We start from the raw sequence: 20,721 nt of genomic DNA, 5'->3' as shown, positions 1-20,721 counted from the left end.
ATGATAGACTCAAATAGAATCGTGATGCAAAAAGTTGGCATTGGTGTTCCAAGTTTTCATTGTGGGTCCACAACTTGTCATGTGGACAAATTGTGAATTTTGCTGTGGTTCTAGAATTATTGTTTCACCAAACCTCATGCACAAAAAGGTTATGGACATTAACAATGCAAGTGTTCTTGAAATTTATATCGATATACTTATACTACGCGCAGATATTATATCAACTTCTTATCGGCATTAATTATTTAATTTTTGAATGACTGAAATTTAATATCATGGGAAGGAAACAAAATAAGTCACAACTACAACACAAACAAATAAGTGTTCATTTAACAAGGTGAAACAATCCCCAATTTTCACAGAAGGATCTATTACTTCATATCCTAAATTGTTTTTTGGAACACAATTAGTGGTGTATGTCACACACATACGGTAGTACAATAGGCCTAGAAATCAAAGGAGTCAATCTCGTACCAGAGGCTGTACCGATTTAACTAGTGGAACGATATATTTCGGTACTGGTCAATACCAATGTACCGTTTTGGATTTACTACTATTTTTTATATTTATAAATATATATAAACATTACCTCAATTCAAAACAAATTATTCAAGGTTTTAAACTTTAACATACTAAAAAAACAAATAATACTAATAAATTAATGCAAATCCTTACACAAAATTAAAAAATTACAGAACTGAAATTAAAAAAAAAAAAAAAAAAACCTTATTTCTGTATCGGCCGATACGGCCAGTATTTAAACCGGTACGAAATGTTAATGTTTTGTAACAGTACAGGTACTAGTACAGTACATACCGGCGGTACCAGCTGATATGGTACGGTATCGACTACCTTGCCAAAAACTAAGAACTTTATTGCAAACGTTATTATATGCTAAATGGTGAATTCTCCTTTTGCCAGGCCTGAAGGGATATTAAATTCAAAGCCAAGGAGAATTATAAAGGGGAGTGACAACCGACTTGACTTGAAGATACTTGTGAAGGGCTTCAAGTCCAGAATCTCTTCCAAACCCACTCATCTTATACCCACCAAAAGGGCAGTCTTGGCAGAAAGCAAAATAGCAATTGATCCAAATGGTGCCGGCACGGAGTGATCTTGAGACAGTGTTAGCCACATTCAAGTCCTTTGTAACGATACCTGCTGCTAGTCCATATCTAGTACTGTTGGCCCTCTTAATCGCCTCATCAATTGTTCTGTAATTGTTCATGAAATAAGCCAACATAGTCAAGCGCTTATATATATAAATCCCCAACACTATTTTGCACTATTGTGTTCATTATAATACACTTGCTCCATGTTTTACTTTCTAAAACCATAAATTGATAAATGAAATAATTTTATTCTAAAGTTTTGATCAAAGAAATAAGAGGATTAATGAAGAATGTACTCACTTGAACTTGGCAAGTGCCAGAACAGGTCCAAATATTTCATCCTTTGCTATAAGCATATCGTCCTGATCAAGTCATCAATAGAAATATATCAAGGGAGGGAAAGATAAACGGACTTTAAAAATTAAGATCCTTAGATGCATGTTGTAAAGTGAAAAATATATAAACCTTCACTTCGGCGAAAATCGTGGGTTCAACGTAGTATCCCTTCCCACCCAAGGTCAAGGGCTTGCCACCGGTTAATAGGGTGGCCCCTTCTCTCTTGCCATGCTCAATGTAGGTAAGAATTTTTTCAAACTGCTCCTTATCGGCCTGCAAATCAAAAAAGAAATAAAAATGTTGTTTTTCATTGGAAACCTACTAAGGGAAAATTGTTAGCTTAGTACTACTACTTCAATATAGATTGCAATTTTATTCAGATTATAGGCTATAATTTATAAGTGGATTATGTTCTATCTTTCACATTAAGAACTCTGTTGTATGTTGCTCCCTAAAGCCCCATGTTTCATGTTTGGACTTCAAACAAGAACAAAATCTTGAATCCTCTCACATCGTGATCATACCTGGGGTCCTTGTTGAACTTTAGGATCAAAAGGATCCCCAACTACCCATGCTTTTGCCATTTCCACTAATTTCTTCACAAGTTTGTCATATATCCCTTCTTGAACATAGACACGAGAACTTGCCATACATATTTCTCCCTGAAAAAATAGAAAAATGTCATTGATGTACATGTTTTAGTCATTAATTAGTTTTCTAAAATGCAAGTTGATGAAAAATTGAGTAGAAACACTTCACCTTATTATATAAGATGCCGATGAGAGCAAGCTGAGCAGCCATATCAACATCAGCATCATCAAAAATTATGAGGGGTGACTTGCCTCCTAATTCAAGTGAAACCACTTTCAAATTGCTTTCTGCTGCGGCCTTCATAACTATACGGCCTACTTCTGTGGAGCCAGTGAAACTCACCTGAAAAAAAAAAAAAAAAAAAAAAGAGAACAAATTTATAGCTAAATAATTTCCTTGAAAAGATTCACATATAAGACAAACATGTATTGTAGTTAAAACTAGAAATTACCGCATCAATGTCCATATGAGAGCAAATGGCAGCACCAGCCGTTGGTCCAAATCCTGTCACAACATTGAGCACCCCATCCGGAATACCAGCCTTTAAAAAGAAAAAAACAAAATAAGGTCAAAACAGTTAGACCTCATAAAATCCAAAGCAGGCCAAAGTTTATGAGCCATGGTGGCAATATGAACGTCAAAAGAGAAACAACCGTGTTTGTTACACACAAATTATTATACATAATTTTACAAACGCAAAAAAATGACTTAATCGTAACTTGAGTTGAAAGTCCTAATTTCAGTTGTTTTTTCGCTTATCTGTAAAACTATATAAAATAAGGTGTGAAATGAGTTTAACCCAAAGAGAAAATCTAAGACCACTACTATTTTTGCCACAACTTGCCAAACTATGTGTAATACAGGAAAAAAAAATTGTGAGTTCGTATGAAAATAATAAGCAACTCATATATAGTTTGACATATTAAAATTATAACAAAATTATAGTTCTAAAACAACTTGAGAAGAGAAAATTTAGGGACACAATTTTGGTGCCACAACTTTGAACTGAAGTGGTCCACTAAGTGGTATGAAAAACATAATGGGATGGATCCCCTACATCAAATTGCGGTCCTAAAAGAATTGTTGAGGAAAACCTTATTTAAATTCCATGTTGGGAACAAAAAAATAAAAATAAAAATGTTGGGAATATGAATAGTGTGTGAATCAATTAACCCTTAAGCGTTTGCAAAACAGTAAATAATCGAATTGTGATGCAACTTACAAGCTTAGCAAGATGAGCATAATAAAGAGCCGAGAGAGGAGTTTGCTCAGCGGGCTTAACGATCATGGTGCACCCAGCAGCTAAAGCAGGGCTAACCTTCAAGAAGAACATGGTGGTGGGAAAGTTCCAGGGAATAATGTGTCCAACCACACCAATTGGCTCGTGCAATGTGTATGCATGAAAGTCACGTGACATTTTAAGTACATCTCCATGAATTTTATCTGCTGCACCTGCATAGTAGCGGAGAGTATCTGCTGAAGAAGGAATTTCCACAGCCTTGCCCATACTGAACAATTTGCCAGCGTCAAGGGTATCCAAGGCAGCTAATTCTTCCACATTTTGGTCAATCAAGTCCGCAAATTTCATCATTCTCTTTGCTCTCTCCTGACAACAAATAAGGGTCACCCAAAAGTATGAGTTTCTAAGATTTAATGGCAGCTAATACTACTAGTCTACAACTACCCATTAGATAGAGTACGTTAAAAGTTACTAAAACATAAGTACTTATTCACCAAAAAAAAAAAAAAAAAAAAAAGAAGAAGAAGAAGAAGCATAAGTAGTTAAGATTTAAATATAGTAAGAAAACTCTTGTGGAGGTCCAATCTATGCCTAAGACGAGTAATATTAGAACCACAATTTTTTTCACAACTTTTGTCACATAAACAAATTGTGAGAAAATTTATGCTCCTAGCATTTTCCACCTATGGCTCTTCCATTACATAAAAAGCCCTAGAGTTGTACTATCTGCCAATATATATGTGAGGGTGTAACAGCATGAGACTAGCTTAATTAGAAACTCTTTCTGCCCATTTCTAAAAAGAGTCCCAAAATTGTTTTACCCAAATAAAGGCAGCAAATTACATTCTAAAGTCTAAACCTTATAATATATGGGTGTAACTACTAAAACCCTAATGCGGCGTTTGATATGAGGTAATGTTTTAGAATTCTCAATAATGTTTAAAGATTCTCATATTTGGTTGTCAATCATGCTAAGAAATCAGATGCCAAAGAATCTAGATTCCATCTTTAACCCCCTTTCACTAGAAATGTGGATTTCCTTTAAAACAGGTGAGTATCCAAATTCCCAAGTTTAAAGGAGATTATATTTTTTTTTATAAATTGACAATTTTAACCATTTTTCCCTTATCATTTAAGCAATTGAGATAAAATATAAAACAAATCATCAATATCTTTTCCTTCGTCTTTATCTCTTCCCACCAAAACAACATTATCTCTTCTCGCCAAAACAATATAAACAAGATAGACAACTCTATTGATATATTCATTTTTTCTTCTTTTAGAATATATTTTTAATAAAATTGTCATAATTTATAGTTTATATTTTGTTTTTCATTTTTTATTTAGAGGAAGATTTTTTTTATAAAAGACTTATATTGGATTTACAAATTTAAGGATAGAATGGAAAAAATAAATAATTCAATTAATATTCTTGGAAATAAACTAAACATTATAATTTCACACTCCAAAGAATCTTATTAGATTCTCAATTAAACCAAACATAGGAATAGTTACATTACTAGGCATCTAGATTGCAAGGCATTACATTTCCAAGAATTTAGATACTAGAAGTAATGTGGATTTCTCGTACCAAACATCACCTAAGATTTAAAAAATAAAAAATTAAATCCTCAAATTTTAAAATGTAATAAATTAAATATTATCATTTAAAAAAGAAAATAATAATTTTTCATTTTGAGAACCAATTAAATAATGACGTTGAGAACTGCTATGTGGTGAGAACCAATTAACTTGTAAGTATCTTTATTGATCAACACAAAAATGACGTTTACAATTTGTTATATATATACATTATATTATATTATTATATACAAATTGGGCGAATCTCCTCACGCATCAATTTTTAGTCTTATCCAAATATAAAAACACAATTTGACTTAGAAGATCTGAATCTGATGATGTATGGCTTTGGATTTGTAGTAGTTTATTATTCAATACAAGCTACATAATGCTACCTGTAGGGGTGCGACCGAGCGGGCTTGCGGCTTCTCTTGTCGTTATGGAACATTAAAAAAAAATACAATAGAATTTATCTTCAAAGTTCAAACTAGTTTGAAAGATGCTCAAAGAGACCATCATGTGTATTTTCAGTCGGTTCTCTTAAAAAAAAAAGTATATACTTTTAATCACGTGACCTTTTATATTTTAAATAATTTTATAAATTTTCACCTAATGAAATGGAGAAATTTTTTATTATTTTATTTTAATATAAAATATAAATTCTATTTTAGCCTAATCTAAATATATATATACGTAAAACTCTTCCTTAAAGATTTAAACTATAATCTTTATCGCCCTTATCCCATAATAACTTTGTAATTAGAGTAAGTATCACGCCATGACCAAGATTGAGTGATGGTGAAATTTTTTTAAAATTGGTTTTGAAGAAAAATTTATCCAAAAGGAAAGGCACAAATTTAGGGTACTCTAGTCAATATTTAAAGGTGCAGTATAGTAGGCAGAAAACAAGAGCATTAATTCCGGAGACAAGAGGGGTTACATACGGAGCCGGGCAAGCGAGGCCAGGGACCATCATCGAAAGCATGACGTGCAGCTTTTACAGCCAAGTCAACATCTTCCTTGTCTCCTTCTGCAATCCTTGCTATTACCTCCCCCGTTCTTGGATCTATCGTCTCGAATGTTTTTCCTATTTTCATTTTTAGTTTTTTGAGATTTCGGACACGAAAAATATATAGTATAATATTAATTAAAATGTTAGTATCACAGTATGCAAGCAATGACAGCAAAATATATAGTCAACTTTCCATGCATTACCTTAGTCGGCTGAAAAAAAAAAAAAAAAAAACTTTCATCATTTCTTGCCTTGCTGATGAAATAAGATTAAAGTCAACGTACCAACATGCACTATTCTATTCTTCTCAAAAAAAATAAAAATGCACTATTCTATTAATTATATTGTTATTCTTCAAATAACTACTATTTGCTAAGGAACTCTTTTAAACAAAAAATATATTGTCAAGGATAAAATTGACTTAGACTTATTTCTAATCTAGCAAGCATGATATTCATCACTATATCAACTCTATCTGTAATATAGACTGTGTTTCACAAAATTTTCACTTTGAAATAATTATTAATATTTAAGTTTTGAATTTTTGAATTTTTTTTTGGATGAAAAGAGGGATTTAATGATATAAACTTAGGAGCTAATACATCTGTCCAGGAACCGTATCAAATAGATGGTTAGTTACAAAATAGACCATCAGATCAAAAAAAGCTTAAAACGCAAATTAGTCATAGATAAATGAATATTAGTTTGTATCGACTTTTTTATTTTCTTCTAGTATGTTCATTGGTGAAGGGTAGAGAGCAGGTGGATTTTAATAGTAATTAGGGACAAGTTTTATTTCTAAGGACTCCTCTCCTCTATTAGATTTATTTTATTTTATTTTTAAGAATCAGATAAGGATTTTTTTAATTATATTTATAATGGGAATCAAGATAAGGATTTTTTTTTTGATAAAATCAAGATAAGGATTTTGATTTCACTGGAAAAGTACTACAATGGAAAGGTCTGGCGGCAGAGAGCCAAATCATACGTGTACTAGTTCTCTATGAAAACTTTTTTTCTTTTTTTTTTTAGAAGATTCTCTATGAGAACTTTTTTTTTTATAGAGAAATTCTCTATGAGAACCTGGAATAACTTTTTAAAGTTTTTTTTTTTTGTTAATTTTAAGAATGGTTGTATTTCTGACTATGCTACTATTTTTAACATTAATAAATAAATGAAAATAAAATCTCCCAATCAAGAGCACTGAGGAGACACGAGATTACACTTGTGTTCATGTTTTTTACCATAAGAGGAGACCCAAAAAAAAGAAGAAGAAGAAGGAGAAGATTTTAATGTAACTTTAGATACAAATTTTTGGTAAAAACACTGTAACTTTAGATAAAAATTTAAACAATGGTCCCCTTAAAGTTTTACCAAAAATATATAACACATTTATTTAGAATCAGATGACTGTGTATTATTTTTGTTTCATTTAATTACTCCTATACCAAAAATAACTTATTAATTCAAAGTATATTCAATGAAAATAAAAAATATTGTATAATATTAATGCACTGTTACTTTCTTGTAATTACTCTTACACTATAATAACATATCCTAGAAATATATAAGTATATCTTTTAATAAAAATATTTTAAATTTAGAAAATTAGAGATATGAAAAGGTGCTATTTCTTTCTTCTAATTACTCTTTATACCATATATAACAGTGTACACTGTTATATTTATGGGATACATGTATCCCATAAATATATAAGTACATTTTTTAACAAAAACATTATTTATTTTTTTAATTTATAATTTTGAAAATTAGAGAAATGAAAATTTATTGTTTCTTTCCTCTAATGACTCTTATATCATAATAGCATATCATAGAAATATATAAGTAAATCTTTTTAATAAAAAAATTCTTTATTTAAAAAAAAATCATCTTAGAAAACTAAAGATATAGAAAAGCTTTCCCCCCTTTTCGAAGAAACAATAATTATTGATTTCATGGTTAGGACTTAGGAGTTAATATATGTGTCGTTTTTATTAATTTTAAATAAATATTTTTTTATAAGTTAGAAAAAAAAAACAATTGTTGCAGTTTCAATGTAAAATGAAAAAAAAAAAAATATATATATATATATATATAAAATAAAAAAAATCAGGCGTGTAAATCCACACAACTCTACAACATTACAAGGTATGAATTTTCCAATTTTTGGCCGTATCATAAACTGCTTATCATATAGTAATCTAATAATTTAATTAATCATAGAAGGAAGAGTTAAAATATAAATGATCTGAAACTAATCTCAAAATATGAAGCAAACCAGAAGGAACATCGATCTATCACAGAGAGAGAGAGAGATAGATTAAAACCTGAAATGGAATCAACAAATTCTCCATTGATGAAGAGCTTGGTGAACTTAATGGTCGGGATCTTGACAGAAGACTCCAAGCTGTCATAAGTACCATGACTCCCCATGTCTCTCTTTTCTCTCTCTCTCTCTCTCGTTTGTGAAGGAGACCACCTTTCTTTTAGCCGTTGTTCTTAGTAATAACTAATATGTAATGGACATTATATAGAGGCACGTAAAGGTTTTTTTCATATATATATATATATATATAGAAACTCACTAGGATTGCAGGTGAAGTCAATAAAGGGATATACGCGTGTCCAAAAAGAATAAGACGGTAAATAAAATGTTTATATAGTTACCGACTTACCGGGTTGGAACTTGGGAGTATAACAAACAGAAACCGACTCCCACGGATATTTATGATTTTTTTATTTAATCTTGTTCTTTTCTTGTTTTGCGTCATTGTTTGTATTATTGTATTGTATATTCATAAATCCGTTGATAACGACGAACCTTAAGATCATTCTCAATGAAAAATGTCATCATAATCTATTTTATCATCTCAAAAAATTATTTTATTAATTATATTATATTAATTTACAATACACCCAACATCTCAATTTTTATTTTTCAGTCCTATTCTACTCATTAAAATAATATATATTACCCACTAAAATAATATAATATATTCTAATACAATTTTCTCTTTTTCTTCTTCCTATCTCTCTTCCACTTTATCAATTAAAATATATTATAATTTTTACTAAAGTGCTATAATCACAATTGCAAAAAAAGTTGCAGTTGTAAGATTTTACAAGTTCGGCTGCTGGGCTCTTTTTGTACCTTAATGTTAAATTTTCCCTACATATACCATTTACAATTGCCAATGGGAATGCTCTAAGTAGTTAATATTTTAATTCTCCACTTTTTTTTTTTAATGATCCTAGGTGTAAGGGCATAACTTGACCCACGGCTCAAAAGCGGCTCAGGCAGTGGCCCAATAAGCCCACCACAATAGATTTGTAGAGAATGAGATGTATATTCATTATTTAGTAAGTTAAAGTCAATCACAATGAGATAAAATACGTATGAAATGACTAAGGCTACAAATTATGAAGAAAATAGGCTCCTCGGTCTGGCCCGAGAAATGTGTATTTTATATATATGTATGTTTCTTTCTCACTTATACAAGTATTTCAACTACTGGGTACAAATTTCTTTTTTTCCCTCTCTTTCTCCCTGCCCTTTATATGCATCATAATTTTTCTTTTATATTTCAACACAAATCATCTTAATCCTACACTTGGAGGGCTAATATTGCATTACTGAGACTTCTGTCTCATCCGGAACATGCTAGTAAAATTTTACCCTGCAATTTTAGCTGTGCCACCATTGTTCATGGTCATTTCCTCATTAATGTGGCCAGGAAAGTGGTTGTCTGGCATTGAATGCGAAGGGGATGACTTCTACACCCTTCTTCCTTCATCTATCTCGTGTTCTGCACCGAGTTTGCTTTCTCCCCTTTGTGAGATTTTAACTTCATGCACCCCAGATAGCTAATGCTCGTCCCCAAGGTCTAAGGTGTATCCTCGAGAATAACATTAATCGCCCACTTAAGTTAGACTAGGGATCCTCGTCCTCACACTAGGATTTATTTAGGACAAAATTTAGATACAAAATTAATTGTAACCTTAAACTACAACTATATTTAATATTTTTTTTTTATTGAAGGTGAATTTTACAAATTTACCATTGAATCGCTTATTCTTCTTGTATTTTTCATACTTGCAAATTTTCTAAAAAATTATAGATTAATAGCTATATTATCAATAAATTGTTTAAATTGCAAGTTTTTACGGTTTAAACTTATGTATAAAATATAAATTTTATAGATCATATAGTAAATAATATCTTATTGATACAAAATTTAACATGTGTATTAAGAGCGTAAAGGACATACAATTTAACGATTAGATTTTCAAAATATGTAGTAATGTTTATTTTATTAAATAAAATTGTAGTATTAAGGTACAACTAATTATATAACTAAACTTTATCCATTTATTTATATGTTTTAATTCCAAAATAACAACAGAATTCTATTTTACGAATCAAGTGGGATTATATTGAAAATGACCCACAAACAAACAAGGTACTGACAGTTTTTTTTTTTTTCCTTTTTTTGGATAGGACCAGAGGAATGAATGCTTACAGTTGAATATATATATATATATATATATATATATATATATATATATATATATATATATATATATATATATATATATTGATGGGATACAGTTGAAAATTTAAGATAGCGCTATCAACAAAAGTGGTGCTTTGTGCGTATGAAAAGGCAATAATTAGTTTAGTGAAGCTTTAGAGCAATTGTAGCAGTGAAATTAAATAGCTATATAACTATTTTAATTCTACCAAAACATAAAAATCAGTCATGCAGTAGTAGAGCTAAAGGTATTTTTTTTACCTTTATTGCTACAGTGCACATCTATAGATAGATGTGCACTGTAGCTGAGAGCTAAAAAAAAATAGTTTTTTATTCTCACTTCCTATTAAAATATTATTTATTTGTTTTTTTTTCTTCTTTTTTCTTTTTCCGTTCAGAACTCTCAACTCTCACCTCTCACCTCTCTCTCTCAACTCTCTCAGCTCGCTCTCAACTTCCACTCACCGCTACCAACCCACCCCACGTTGCCGACCCACGCCACCGGCTCACGCCGCCGATCCACGCTGCCAACCCATCTCACCTTTACTTGGTTGCTTTTTTTTTTCTTTTTTTTCCTACTGTGGTTATGGTGTGGTGGCAGTTGTGGTTGTGTGGGTAGATCGGCGTCGGTGGATGGCTGGGTTCGTCAGCATCAATGGCTGTGGGTGGGTTTGTGCATAGATCGGTGTGTTCGTGGTGGTGGCTCGAGTGGGTTTCGTGGTGGTGGGTGTGGGTGTTGCCTGGTGGGTCTGGGCTTGGTTGATTTTTTTTTTTCTTTGTTGTGGACTGTGGTGGTGGTGGTGGTTGTGTGTGCGGCTGTGATGGTTGTGTGTAGTAGATGTATTATTTTATTATAGTGGATATATTATTTTATTGTAGTAGATATCTTATTTTATTGTGATGTTTATATTATTTTATTGTGTTGAAAACTAAAATAGATCCACCGTTGCAGCATGTGTGTAGGTAAAATAGATAAAGTAATTTTTTGTAATGCCAAATAGCTAAATTTTTAGCTCCACTTCTGTGAATGCTCTTATGCAGTCACATGAAAAATGCAATAATTAGTTTATAATAAAGTTAGGAATATTATAAATCTGGTCATATTAACGAGTGTCTTTAGGGCAATAGCTAACAATTCATCTTAGAAAAGTTTTGATACTACTTTTATGGGAAATGGAAAAAGACTGTCAAAATATTAATTGTTTTTTTTTTTCCGTTTCTCATAAAAACTTTTTTTTAAATGGATTATAAATCATTACCCTAGGGGCATCCATTAGCATTTTCCTATAAATTTTATTATACAATTCTTGTGAGACTAATTGAAACCTTTTAACTATAAGACTAATTTTCATATAAAAAAATCCAAGTGTACTAGCCACATGATGAATTGTCATTTATTTATTGAATATGCAAGATAGTCATTCTATCTAGAACAATGCAAATCAAATGATATTTTAGCATCTCACTCCCACTTGAAAATAATAGGCTCTTTATTTTTCAATTAAATAGATTTACAAATAATGCTCAATTAAATGGATTTACCAAATGCATGACCAGTTTAAGCAAATGATATCATTCCAATAGCCAAAAGTCTTTTACCTTAACTGGTTGATCCCTCATAATTATGAGACTAGTTTTCATATAAAAAATGCTAGGAGTATAACTAGCCACGTGATGAATTGTCATTTATTTAGTGGATATGCAAAATAGTCATTCCATCTATAACAACGCAAATCAAATGATATTTTAGCATCCCACTGCCACTCGAAAATAATACGTTCTTTATTTTTCAATTATATGGATCCATACTACCGCACACCCTTAGTACGATGATCACTCCACAAATATAAGTGTTTGTGGAGTGTGGTATGGATTCATACCACCGCACACCCTTAGTGCGATGGTCACTCCACAAGTATAAGTGCTTGTGGAGTGTAGAGGGCAAGGGCCGGGATTCAAGTCTCCAGGAGGGAGTTTCACACACATATACACTTAGATTAGACTAGAGTAGAATTCTATCTTGTATAAAAAAAATTATATGGATTCATAAATGCATAGCCAGTTTAAGCAAATGATATCATTCTATCTAAGAAATAGGGGTAAATTTCACAAATCCATCCTAAATTATGGGGTTGCTTGTAAATTATGGGGTTGCTTGCATTTTATACTTCAAATTATAAAGACGTGCAATTAACACCCAATTTGAACAAAGTTAACAATTTACACTCCACCATTCAATTGGCTTAATTATTATTATTATTATTATTATTATTATTATTATTATTATTATTATTATTATTATTATTATTATTAAAAAAGAAACTTTGATAGTATTGTCTTTGTATTCATTTCAATACAAATTAAAAGAAACACTAAAATAAATACAAACCATAATTGACTCGATCCTTAAAAGTTTAGATAAGGATTATAGGTTTTACATACCATTTAGGAAAGCCAGGTTTTTTACCCAATCTGATCCATCTAATCCATTTTCCAAGTTTCTCTATACTAATGAAACAAATATATTTAAGTTTTGATTCAATGTATCTAAAAAGTTCAATAAATGTTTAATTAGCAACCAAATACGAAAATATTTATCAAAACATATGGAAAATATTTTCCAAGTTTTAGGTTCCAAGTTTGAAATCCAAAATAAATTAGCAAATAGAAACTAGCTAACTACAATATGAAATCCAAAAGCAAAATGAATATTAAGGTAAAGTGAACATTTAATTATTCTCATTATAAGATTCTTATAACCAATGTCCTAAATTCCTAATCATCATCATTCATTTCATCATCTATGTAGACATTATATATTTGTATACTAGAGCTGCAAAAGATATCAAGATACAATTTCACACTCAACTATTCAAGATATACCACTTAGCAATAATTAAAGAGCATGCTCAAAAAAATCAATCAATCAATATACAAGTACAAGCATAACTGATAAAAATATATATATAAAAAAAAATATTTTAGTAATATTAGAACACAAATTAGTATATTGATCAAATAAATTTAACAATATTGTTTTTGGTAGGATCTCATACGATCCTACACAATCCTACTTACAATCCTACCATTTTTACGATCCTAGTGCGATCCTAAACATTTTGATGATATGGGATCATAAAATTGTGCAATCCTACAATCTATATAGCAATTTTGACAACCATGATATACACACACGCACATTTTGGTAATCCCAAAACGGAGCACTAGTATCATCTAGTACCGAAATATTTAATGCCCCCGGCTAAACTGAAACTGTATTTTTTAGCACCATTGGTTAAATCTCTCTTAAAAAACTTCACCACTTGCGTATTTGTTATAGGCTAATGGAAGAACCATCATGACTTGTCATCACCACCCTTACATCAGTAGCAGCTCCAAGAAATTTTTCTCAAGGTGTTCCTTAAGAATCATAAATTACACAATTTAATAAAAAGAAAAATTCATATATTGACAACAACAACAATAAAAAAAAACACGCAAATACATAAACTTTACAATTGTCTTCTACGAGTTTTCACATTTTGAAATCGTTGCATGATAGTCTCATTATCAATGCTACAAGTTACATCTCTTTCAATATACACAATCAAGCAATCATTCATTCACTGATTTCTCATTCGATTGCGCAGTTCATTCTTTATAGATTTCATTGCTGAAAAACTTTTTTCTACTGTTGCAGTAGTGACAGGAAGGGCCAAAACTAACTTCACAAGAAAATAGACTAATGGATAAGTCTCATGCTTCCCTGTGTTCACTAACTTTTCAACAAATTCACTAACTCCTTGAATCTCTAAAAACAATTCATTGTTGTGCATATCAAAAATGTAATTCTGAAGTTGAGAGTCAAGTGCCAAGATTTCTGTCCCAAGAAAATTAGATGGATAGAACTTTGCTAGATGTATCAACTTTTCCTTATCAAAAGTCACAAATGAATTACTTGGATTCAAGTAAGCCATACAAAGTAGCAAATCGGTATTCGCCTCTAAAAAACGGTTGTTAAGCTCTTGAAGTTGCATATCTACAACTGTGTAGAATAGTTCAACACGATAATGATGTAAATTTGTATTTTGTTGGGTGTTGCGTCATGGCCTCCCACTAACTACAAATATTTCATCCATATTCAAGATAGGAATATCATGTATAGTACAAAATGAAGAAACTTCAGTCAATAAAGATATCAATTCATCATCTCTTATCACTTGCAATCATTGCTTAAACACTTTAACAAGATCCATAGCATTTACTATATCTTGATTTTTTTTTTTTTGCAATGCTATTGACAACTCATTTATGATCCCTAAAATGTTTTTTATCAAGTGTAGAGCAAAGACATATTCAAAAGATAGAATTGACCTCATAATAGATCGAGCTTCAACTTTTTGGTCAAAGAGACCATCTTCTTCAATAATCTCAAGTACATCAACAACAGTAAAGAACATTAAAATCAAGTTGAGAATAGAGAATAGTCCCATAATATAGTCCCCAACGTGTATCATCAGGACGTTTAAAATTTGTGTCTTGATTCAAACCTTACCCACTTCTACGTGCACCATTCTCTAATTCTTCTTTGATTTTGGCAAATTGCGCATCTCGATGAGTATCTCGTCTCTTACAAGAGCCTCAATAACAGTTACTAAATTACTAACCACATAAAAAAATTCAGCAATGTTAATGTGATTTTTAGCAAAGGCAATAAATGTCAATTGAAATTGATGAGAAAAACAATGGACATAAAATGCTGACTTATTCTCTTTCAAAATTAAAATTTTGAGACCATTGATATCACCTTGCATATTACTAGCCCCGTCATAACCTTGCCCACGTAGTTTCGATAAACTCAAATTATGTTCACAAAGTAAACATTCAATAGTATATTTGAGTGGCAAAGCGGTGGTACTTGCTACATGTACAATACCAAGGAACCGTTCTATAATAATTCATTTTTTGTTCACACAACGAAGAACGAGGGTCATTTGATTTTTCACTGAGATATCACACAACTCATCAACTAATATTGAAAAGAATCCATTGTCAAGATCCTTGATGATGGCTATAGATGTTTCACGTGTAATTGCATTCACGATGTCTTTTTGAATTTCATGGTGGGTAAGCTTGCAAATTTTCAGAGCTTTTTGCAATACTTCATTGATAGATTCATGATGATCCCCCAAATATTGTAGAAGCTCAAGGAAATTTCTTTTATCACTTGAACCTTGAGATTCATCGTGACTGCGAAAAGCTAATCCCCGACATAAAAGGAATCTTATGCAATCAACTATTGCATTTAATTGAACCCGATATTCAATTTTATCTTAATTTGATTACTTAACCAAAAAACTTTGAATATGTTATTTTTCCTTCATTAGATCTTCACTCTTCTTAACAGCTTGGTTATAAGCACTATTAACTCCTCCAACATGGGAATTTAACTTCTCTTTCTGATTCTAAAGTTTGAATCCCTTTCGTTACAAAAGTCTCACCTCCTCCTTATTTACCAACATCTTGCCCAAATAGGTAGCAATATAAACAAAATACTGCATCCTTGTCTATATCATATTCCAACCACTTTCTATTTACATACCATTCGGATATAAATCAATGGGGCTTTCCAAAAAAAATATGATAGAGGGTAATCATCATGGTTTTGGAAAACAGGTTGATAAGGGCTTTTTTGTAAATAATATCTTCTTATTTCATCATGATTATTAGGATGATAAGATGATATTTTTTCTCGTAGCCCAGGATTTGAATGAAGATTTTCTAAGTTAAAGTCAACACAAATTCGCTTAGAAGATGAAGATGAAGATGAATCTTGCACAGGAAATGAATCTTGGGTATGTGGTTTTCTTATCAAATATTTGTCCATAATTCTAGCAAAAGAATAAACAATAAATTATAAGTTCATTTGAAAAATTAATAAAATTATTAATTATTTTTATTTGGTTGTTTCATTAATTTGTTTATCTTTCATAAACTATACTTTGTTTATTATTGTTTAATTAATTATAAAATTATTAATTGTTGTTTAGCCTAACATAATTTAATTTGTTTGTCTTTTATATTGTATTGGTTAATTAAATTATTAATTATTGTTTATTAGTTGCTTCATTATTTTTCTTTACTAACTATTAGCACACCCCCATAATTTAATTTTGTCTTTTATTGGCAAGTTACTGCCTCAATTCCCCCAATTCAAATATCCCACCAGACCCCATGCTCCCATCCACCCCCCACTCAACAAACAAGCTCCATGGCCCCAATCAGATGAATTCACAAATCACAATATACTAAAAGACAAACTCAGTAACTCACCAACACCAACACCAACATCAACACCAACGGATAAAGCCAAAACAGCAGGGGCAAATATTAATAAAGTTATAAGGACTAAAGTAAAGTTAACCAATTATAGTTCAAACATCAAAGAGAAAGAGAAAGAATCATATAAAAGAGAGAGAGAGAGAGAGAGAGAGAGAGAGAGAGAGAGAGTCATTTCATTAATTCATTTTCATTTTTTAGTCTTTAGATAAAGAGAGAGAGAGAGACAGAAAATCTTAGAGACTCCAAACCCATTAACCCCCAAACCCACAACAAAAGCAAAGTGAGTGAGAAAACCCCTTAACCCATTAACCCGATCGTGTAAGAGAGAAAAAGAGAGAGAAGTGTAAAGATTAAATACCTTGATGGAGCAGGGAGGCCTGAGGGACGAGGCCGTCGGCAGCACGTTGAGGTGAGGAAGGAATCGAGGCCAAGCCGAGCGACAAGTGTGACCAATCTCCAATCCGATTTGATCTATCTCTGATGCTCGATGCAATGTGCTCTAGACTGGAGCTTGAGTTGTGCTCTATTGGCTGTTGTGTTGCAGCGTTGCTCTGTTACCTGATGAGTTTTTTGTCTTTAGGTTTGGTTTCTGATTTAGTGATTTGAGATTTCAGTTTTAGCTTTAGTTTTACCATTTGATGAATCAGCGGACACGTATATTGGGTTTTTTTTTTTAGAATCCGTGGGTTTGCTTTACCTGGTTACCATCTGTTGGGTTGTTTTTTTTTTTTTTCTTTAGATTGGGTTTGCTTTACCATTTGTTGTTTAGGATTGATGTTGGGCTTTTTTGTGGACTTGCTCTATTAATTTTCTTTTCTTTTCTTTTTCTTTTTTTTTTTTTTTTTTTTTTTTTTTTTTTTTAGATTTTAGTTCAAAAATTTTTTTAGGCTTTTTTTTTTTGCTTGAAAGTAGAACAAATAATTTTTTTTTTATTTGAGGGTGTTCCTAATTTTTTTTTAAGTGTAAACAAATAAAAAATTTAAATTATTATATATAAATTTTTTTTCAGGTCAAGGTGTTCCTGGGAACAACCTGGACTGAACGTGGTACCGCCACAACCCCACATCATAACTAGGCCAACAATAAAGAAATGTTTGGTTCTATGTTTTCTCTTTTTAAAGCATGTAATTCTACTTTTTATTTTTTATATTTTTTTTGTTGTGCAAGTATGAACTATGAACAGTAGATCTAAAACTATCTTTAATTTTTAATTTTGGGTTGTTAGAAACTTAGAGCATTGGCATTAACTCATGCAAACTTTTTTTTTCTATTTTAGTAAAAAAAAAAATTATTTATTTATTTATTTTACACAACCGCTTTTCAAAATATCCCACATCAAATTATTTTTTTATACTACATTTCATTAAAAGATTACATGCACCAAAATTTCCAGCAAAACCCAAAACCATATTCTCAAAAATCAAATATTACACAAAAATTTCCAAAAAATCTTACATAAAACTCAGCTTCTAAAATTTCAAAACCCAAAACCAAACAAAATTTTCAACAAATCTTATACTAAACCCATGATGCCTTACTTGTGCAGAATTTGCTGTTTTATTTTATTTTATATTTTTAAATTTTTTTCATATTTTCATGTGTTTGGTAGTATCATAAAAATGAATCAGATGAAAACTATCCCTTAACTTCCCTTATTTAGCTTGACATGATATAGAGTTGTTATCTACTGAAAATTTCTAGAAAATAACTCTATCTCACGTGAAGTTAAATAAAGAAAATAACTATATCTCACACAAAACTAAATAAGGGATGTTAAGAGTTATTTTCTAACTCATTTTAATATTGCTACCAAATATAAGAAAATGAAATAGTTTTCTAGAAAATATTTTTTGAAAATTGATTCATTTTCCAGAAAATGTTGATGTTGAAATAAATAGAGCGTAAGGTACAACCAGAAGGGATCAAAACACTTCACTTTAAAGGAAAGTTAAGACAGTAGAGATGTTGGATTTGAACTTTAGTTATTTCTGTTGAAAACATTAAAAAGTTCCAATTAACATATATAAACACAATAAATAATTTTTCGTTTTAATTTTTATTCTAATTAATAGATTTTTAGATTTTTATTGTAATTAGTCTTCACTCAAATATATAAATGATTAACTATATTATCTTTTTTTTAACTTATGTTTGAAAGTTATTTAAATTTTAGAGGGTACTTTTAAATAAGGTTTTACAAATTTATTTCATTTTTTGTATTTATTTAATATTAAATCTTCATTTCACCTCAAAACCTTGAACATATCTGTTTTACAGTTCTTTAGATAAGCTATTTTCTAAACCTTTCTTGTAAAGCATTTAAATAAAATAAAGTTATCAATGACCAACTTTTCTTTTTGTCTTTAAATTTCAAAGACAAAAATTACATACCTATACAAGAAGTCCAATGAAAATTAAAAGAAGTGAAAGAAAGAGAGAAAAAAGAGAAGAGAATGAACTACATAAAAATCATAAATTATTATAAAAAAAACAGAAAATTAAAAGGCATTTGATGTAGTTCATTCTCTTTCTTGAGAGAAATCCCTCATTTTTTAATGTAGTTCCTTCTCTTTATTTCTTTTATTTCTTTCACATCTTATAATTTTTTTTTGGAATTCCTGTATAGGTAGGTGATTTTGGTTTTTGAAATTTAAGGGAGAAAAGAAAAGTTGGGTTAGTTTTGTATTCATACTATATGATTCATTGATAACTTTAAATGCTAATTGTGAGAAATGATTAAAAAATAGTTGTTTTAAGAGATATAAAATAAATATGTTTTAGGTTTTGAGCTCAAATCAAGATTTAATATTAAATAAATACAAAAAATGAACTAAATTTTGTGGTGTGTCCGAGGACTGAGAAGAAGAAGGAGTAGGACGTCCTACACCAACTCATTTGTAAAGCGCATCCGACCCGAGAAGTAGGTCTACCTGAGAAGAGGATGGGGAAGGTGCATAACATCTTATGAACGCCCGAGTGGGAGAATTAGCATGCTAGGAAAGGATCAGTACGGTGGGAGGAAGTTCCTTGAAAGGGCATACCTACCACCCCCACATTGAATGCCCTATAACAACCTTATCAGCTACATTAATGAAGAAGTGACCCCTAAATAGTGTCTTCATAGTTAGCAACCCCTTTTGCCATATTCAGCAGAACCTTGATGGGACAAGTTTCAAGGAAAGAATTTTGTGGCGTACAAGTGGAGGGCCAGGATGCCAAGGAAGCAGATATATAAGAAGAAAGAAGCTCTACAAAGAAGGGACTTTTTGGAAAAGATAGAAAAGGAAAGAACAAAAAAAAGAATAGTGTATTGACCGATAGAAACCTGAGAAAAACTTATATAAGAACACTTCCTCGGAAGAGATCGAGGAGAGCTTTTTTCCCAACAGTTGCTTGATTCATTCTTCCTTAACTGTGAACCACTTCATTAGCCTAAAGCTTACCGAGCTACTATACTGTGATTGCATTCCCATCTCTACTCACAAACAACTTTATTGTTTAGGCTTGGGTTGAAGTACAAGGCACTACTATTCTAAAGTGGGCTTGGGCTTCTAATTCCAGCTCTTACAATTGGCGCTGTTTGTGGGAATTACTGTTAGTTTTCCTAAGTCATGGCTAATTTGGAGTGCAATAAGGAGGAATCTGTTGGTTCTCAGCCTGAAGATCATTTTGTTAATCTGGAATGACGGAGGGATAGGGAGGATAATCGTACACCTAGTGTTAGAGTAGAAACTTAGTATACAGAGCACACTGAAAGGAGTTACTCCAAGTCAGGGAATCATGTTTTGCATGAATAGGAAACACGAAATTTGAGGTTGGAAATTGATCATTTGCGCAAGAAATTTCGTAGGAGGGAACGTAGTGGAGAAATTTCACTCCCTCATCAGGAGAGGGGTCCAAAGAGAAGGAGGATATATCTTATCGGCGGAGATCTTGAACCCCTCCCAGTGAATCTTTCTTTGCATCTTTGCAGGG

General features: G+C 31.2%; 1 protein-coding gene across 1 annotated transcript; it reads right to left on the bottom strand.

Moving 5' to 3' along the window:
• Positions 1–630: 630 nt before the first annotated feature.
• Positions 631–8,401, bottom strand: LOC142644646 (aldehyde dehydrogenase family 2 member C4-like). The gene is made up of 9 exons (XM_075819228.1): positions 8,200–8,401; positions 5,805–5,947; positions 3,262–3,645; positions 2,491–2,580; positions 2,208–2,381; positions 1,973–2,110; positions 1,578–1,721; positions 1,413–1,474; positions 631–1,214 (listed from the first exon to the last, which is right to left on the bottom strand). Exons 1-9 carry the CDS (start codon positions 8,303–8,305, stop codon positions 941–943), a joined length of 1,515 nt encoding a protein of 504 aa, XP_075675343.1. The 5' UTR covers positions 8,306–8,401; the 3' UTR covers positions 631–940.
• Positions 8,402–20,721: the final 12,320 nt, after the last annotated feature.

Source organism: Castanea sativa, chromosome 1, assembly GCF_040712315.1.
Source record: "Castanea sativa cultivar Marrone di Chiusa Pesio chromosome 1, ASM4071231v1".
Lineage (NCBI taxonomy): Eukaryota > Viridiplantae > Streptophyta > Magnoliopsida > Fagales > Fagaceae > Castanea > Castanea sativa.
The sequence above is the reverse complement of the archived record's forward strand: the minus strand, read 5'-3'. Positions and strand labels throughout refer to the sequence as shown.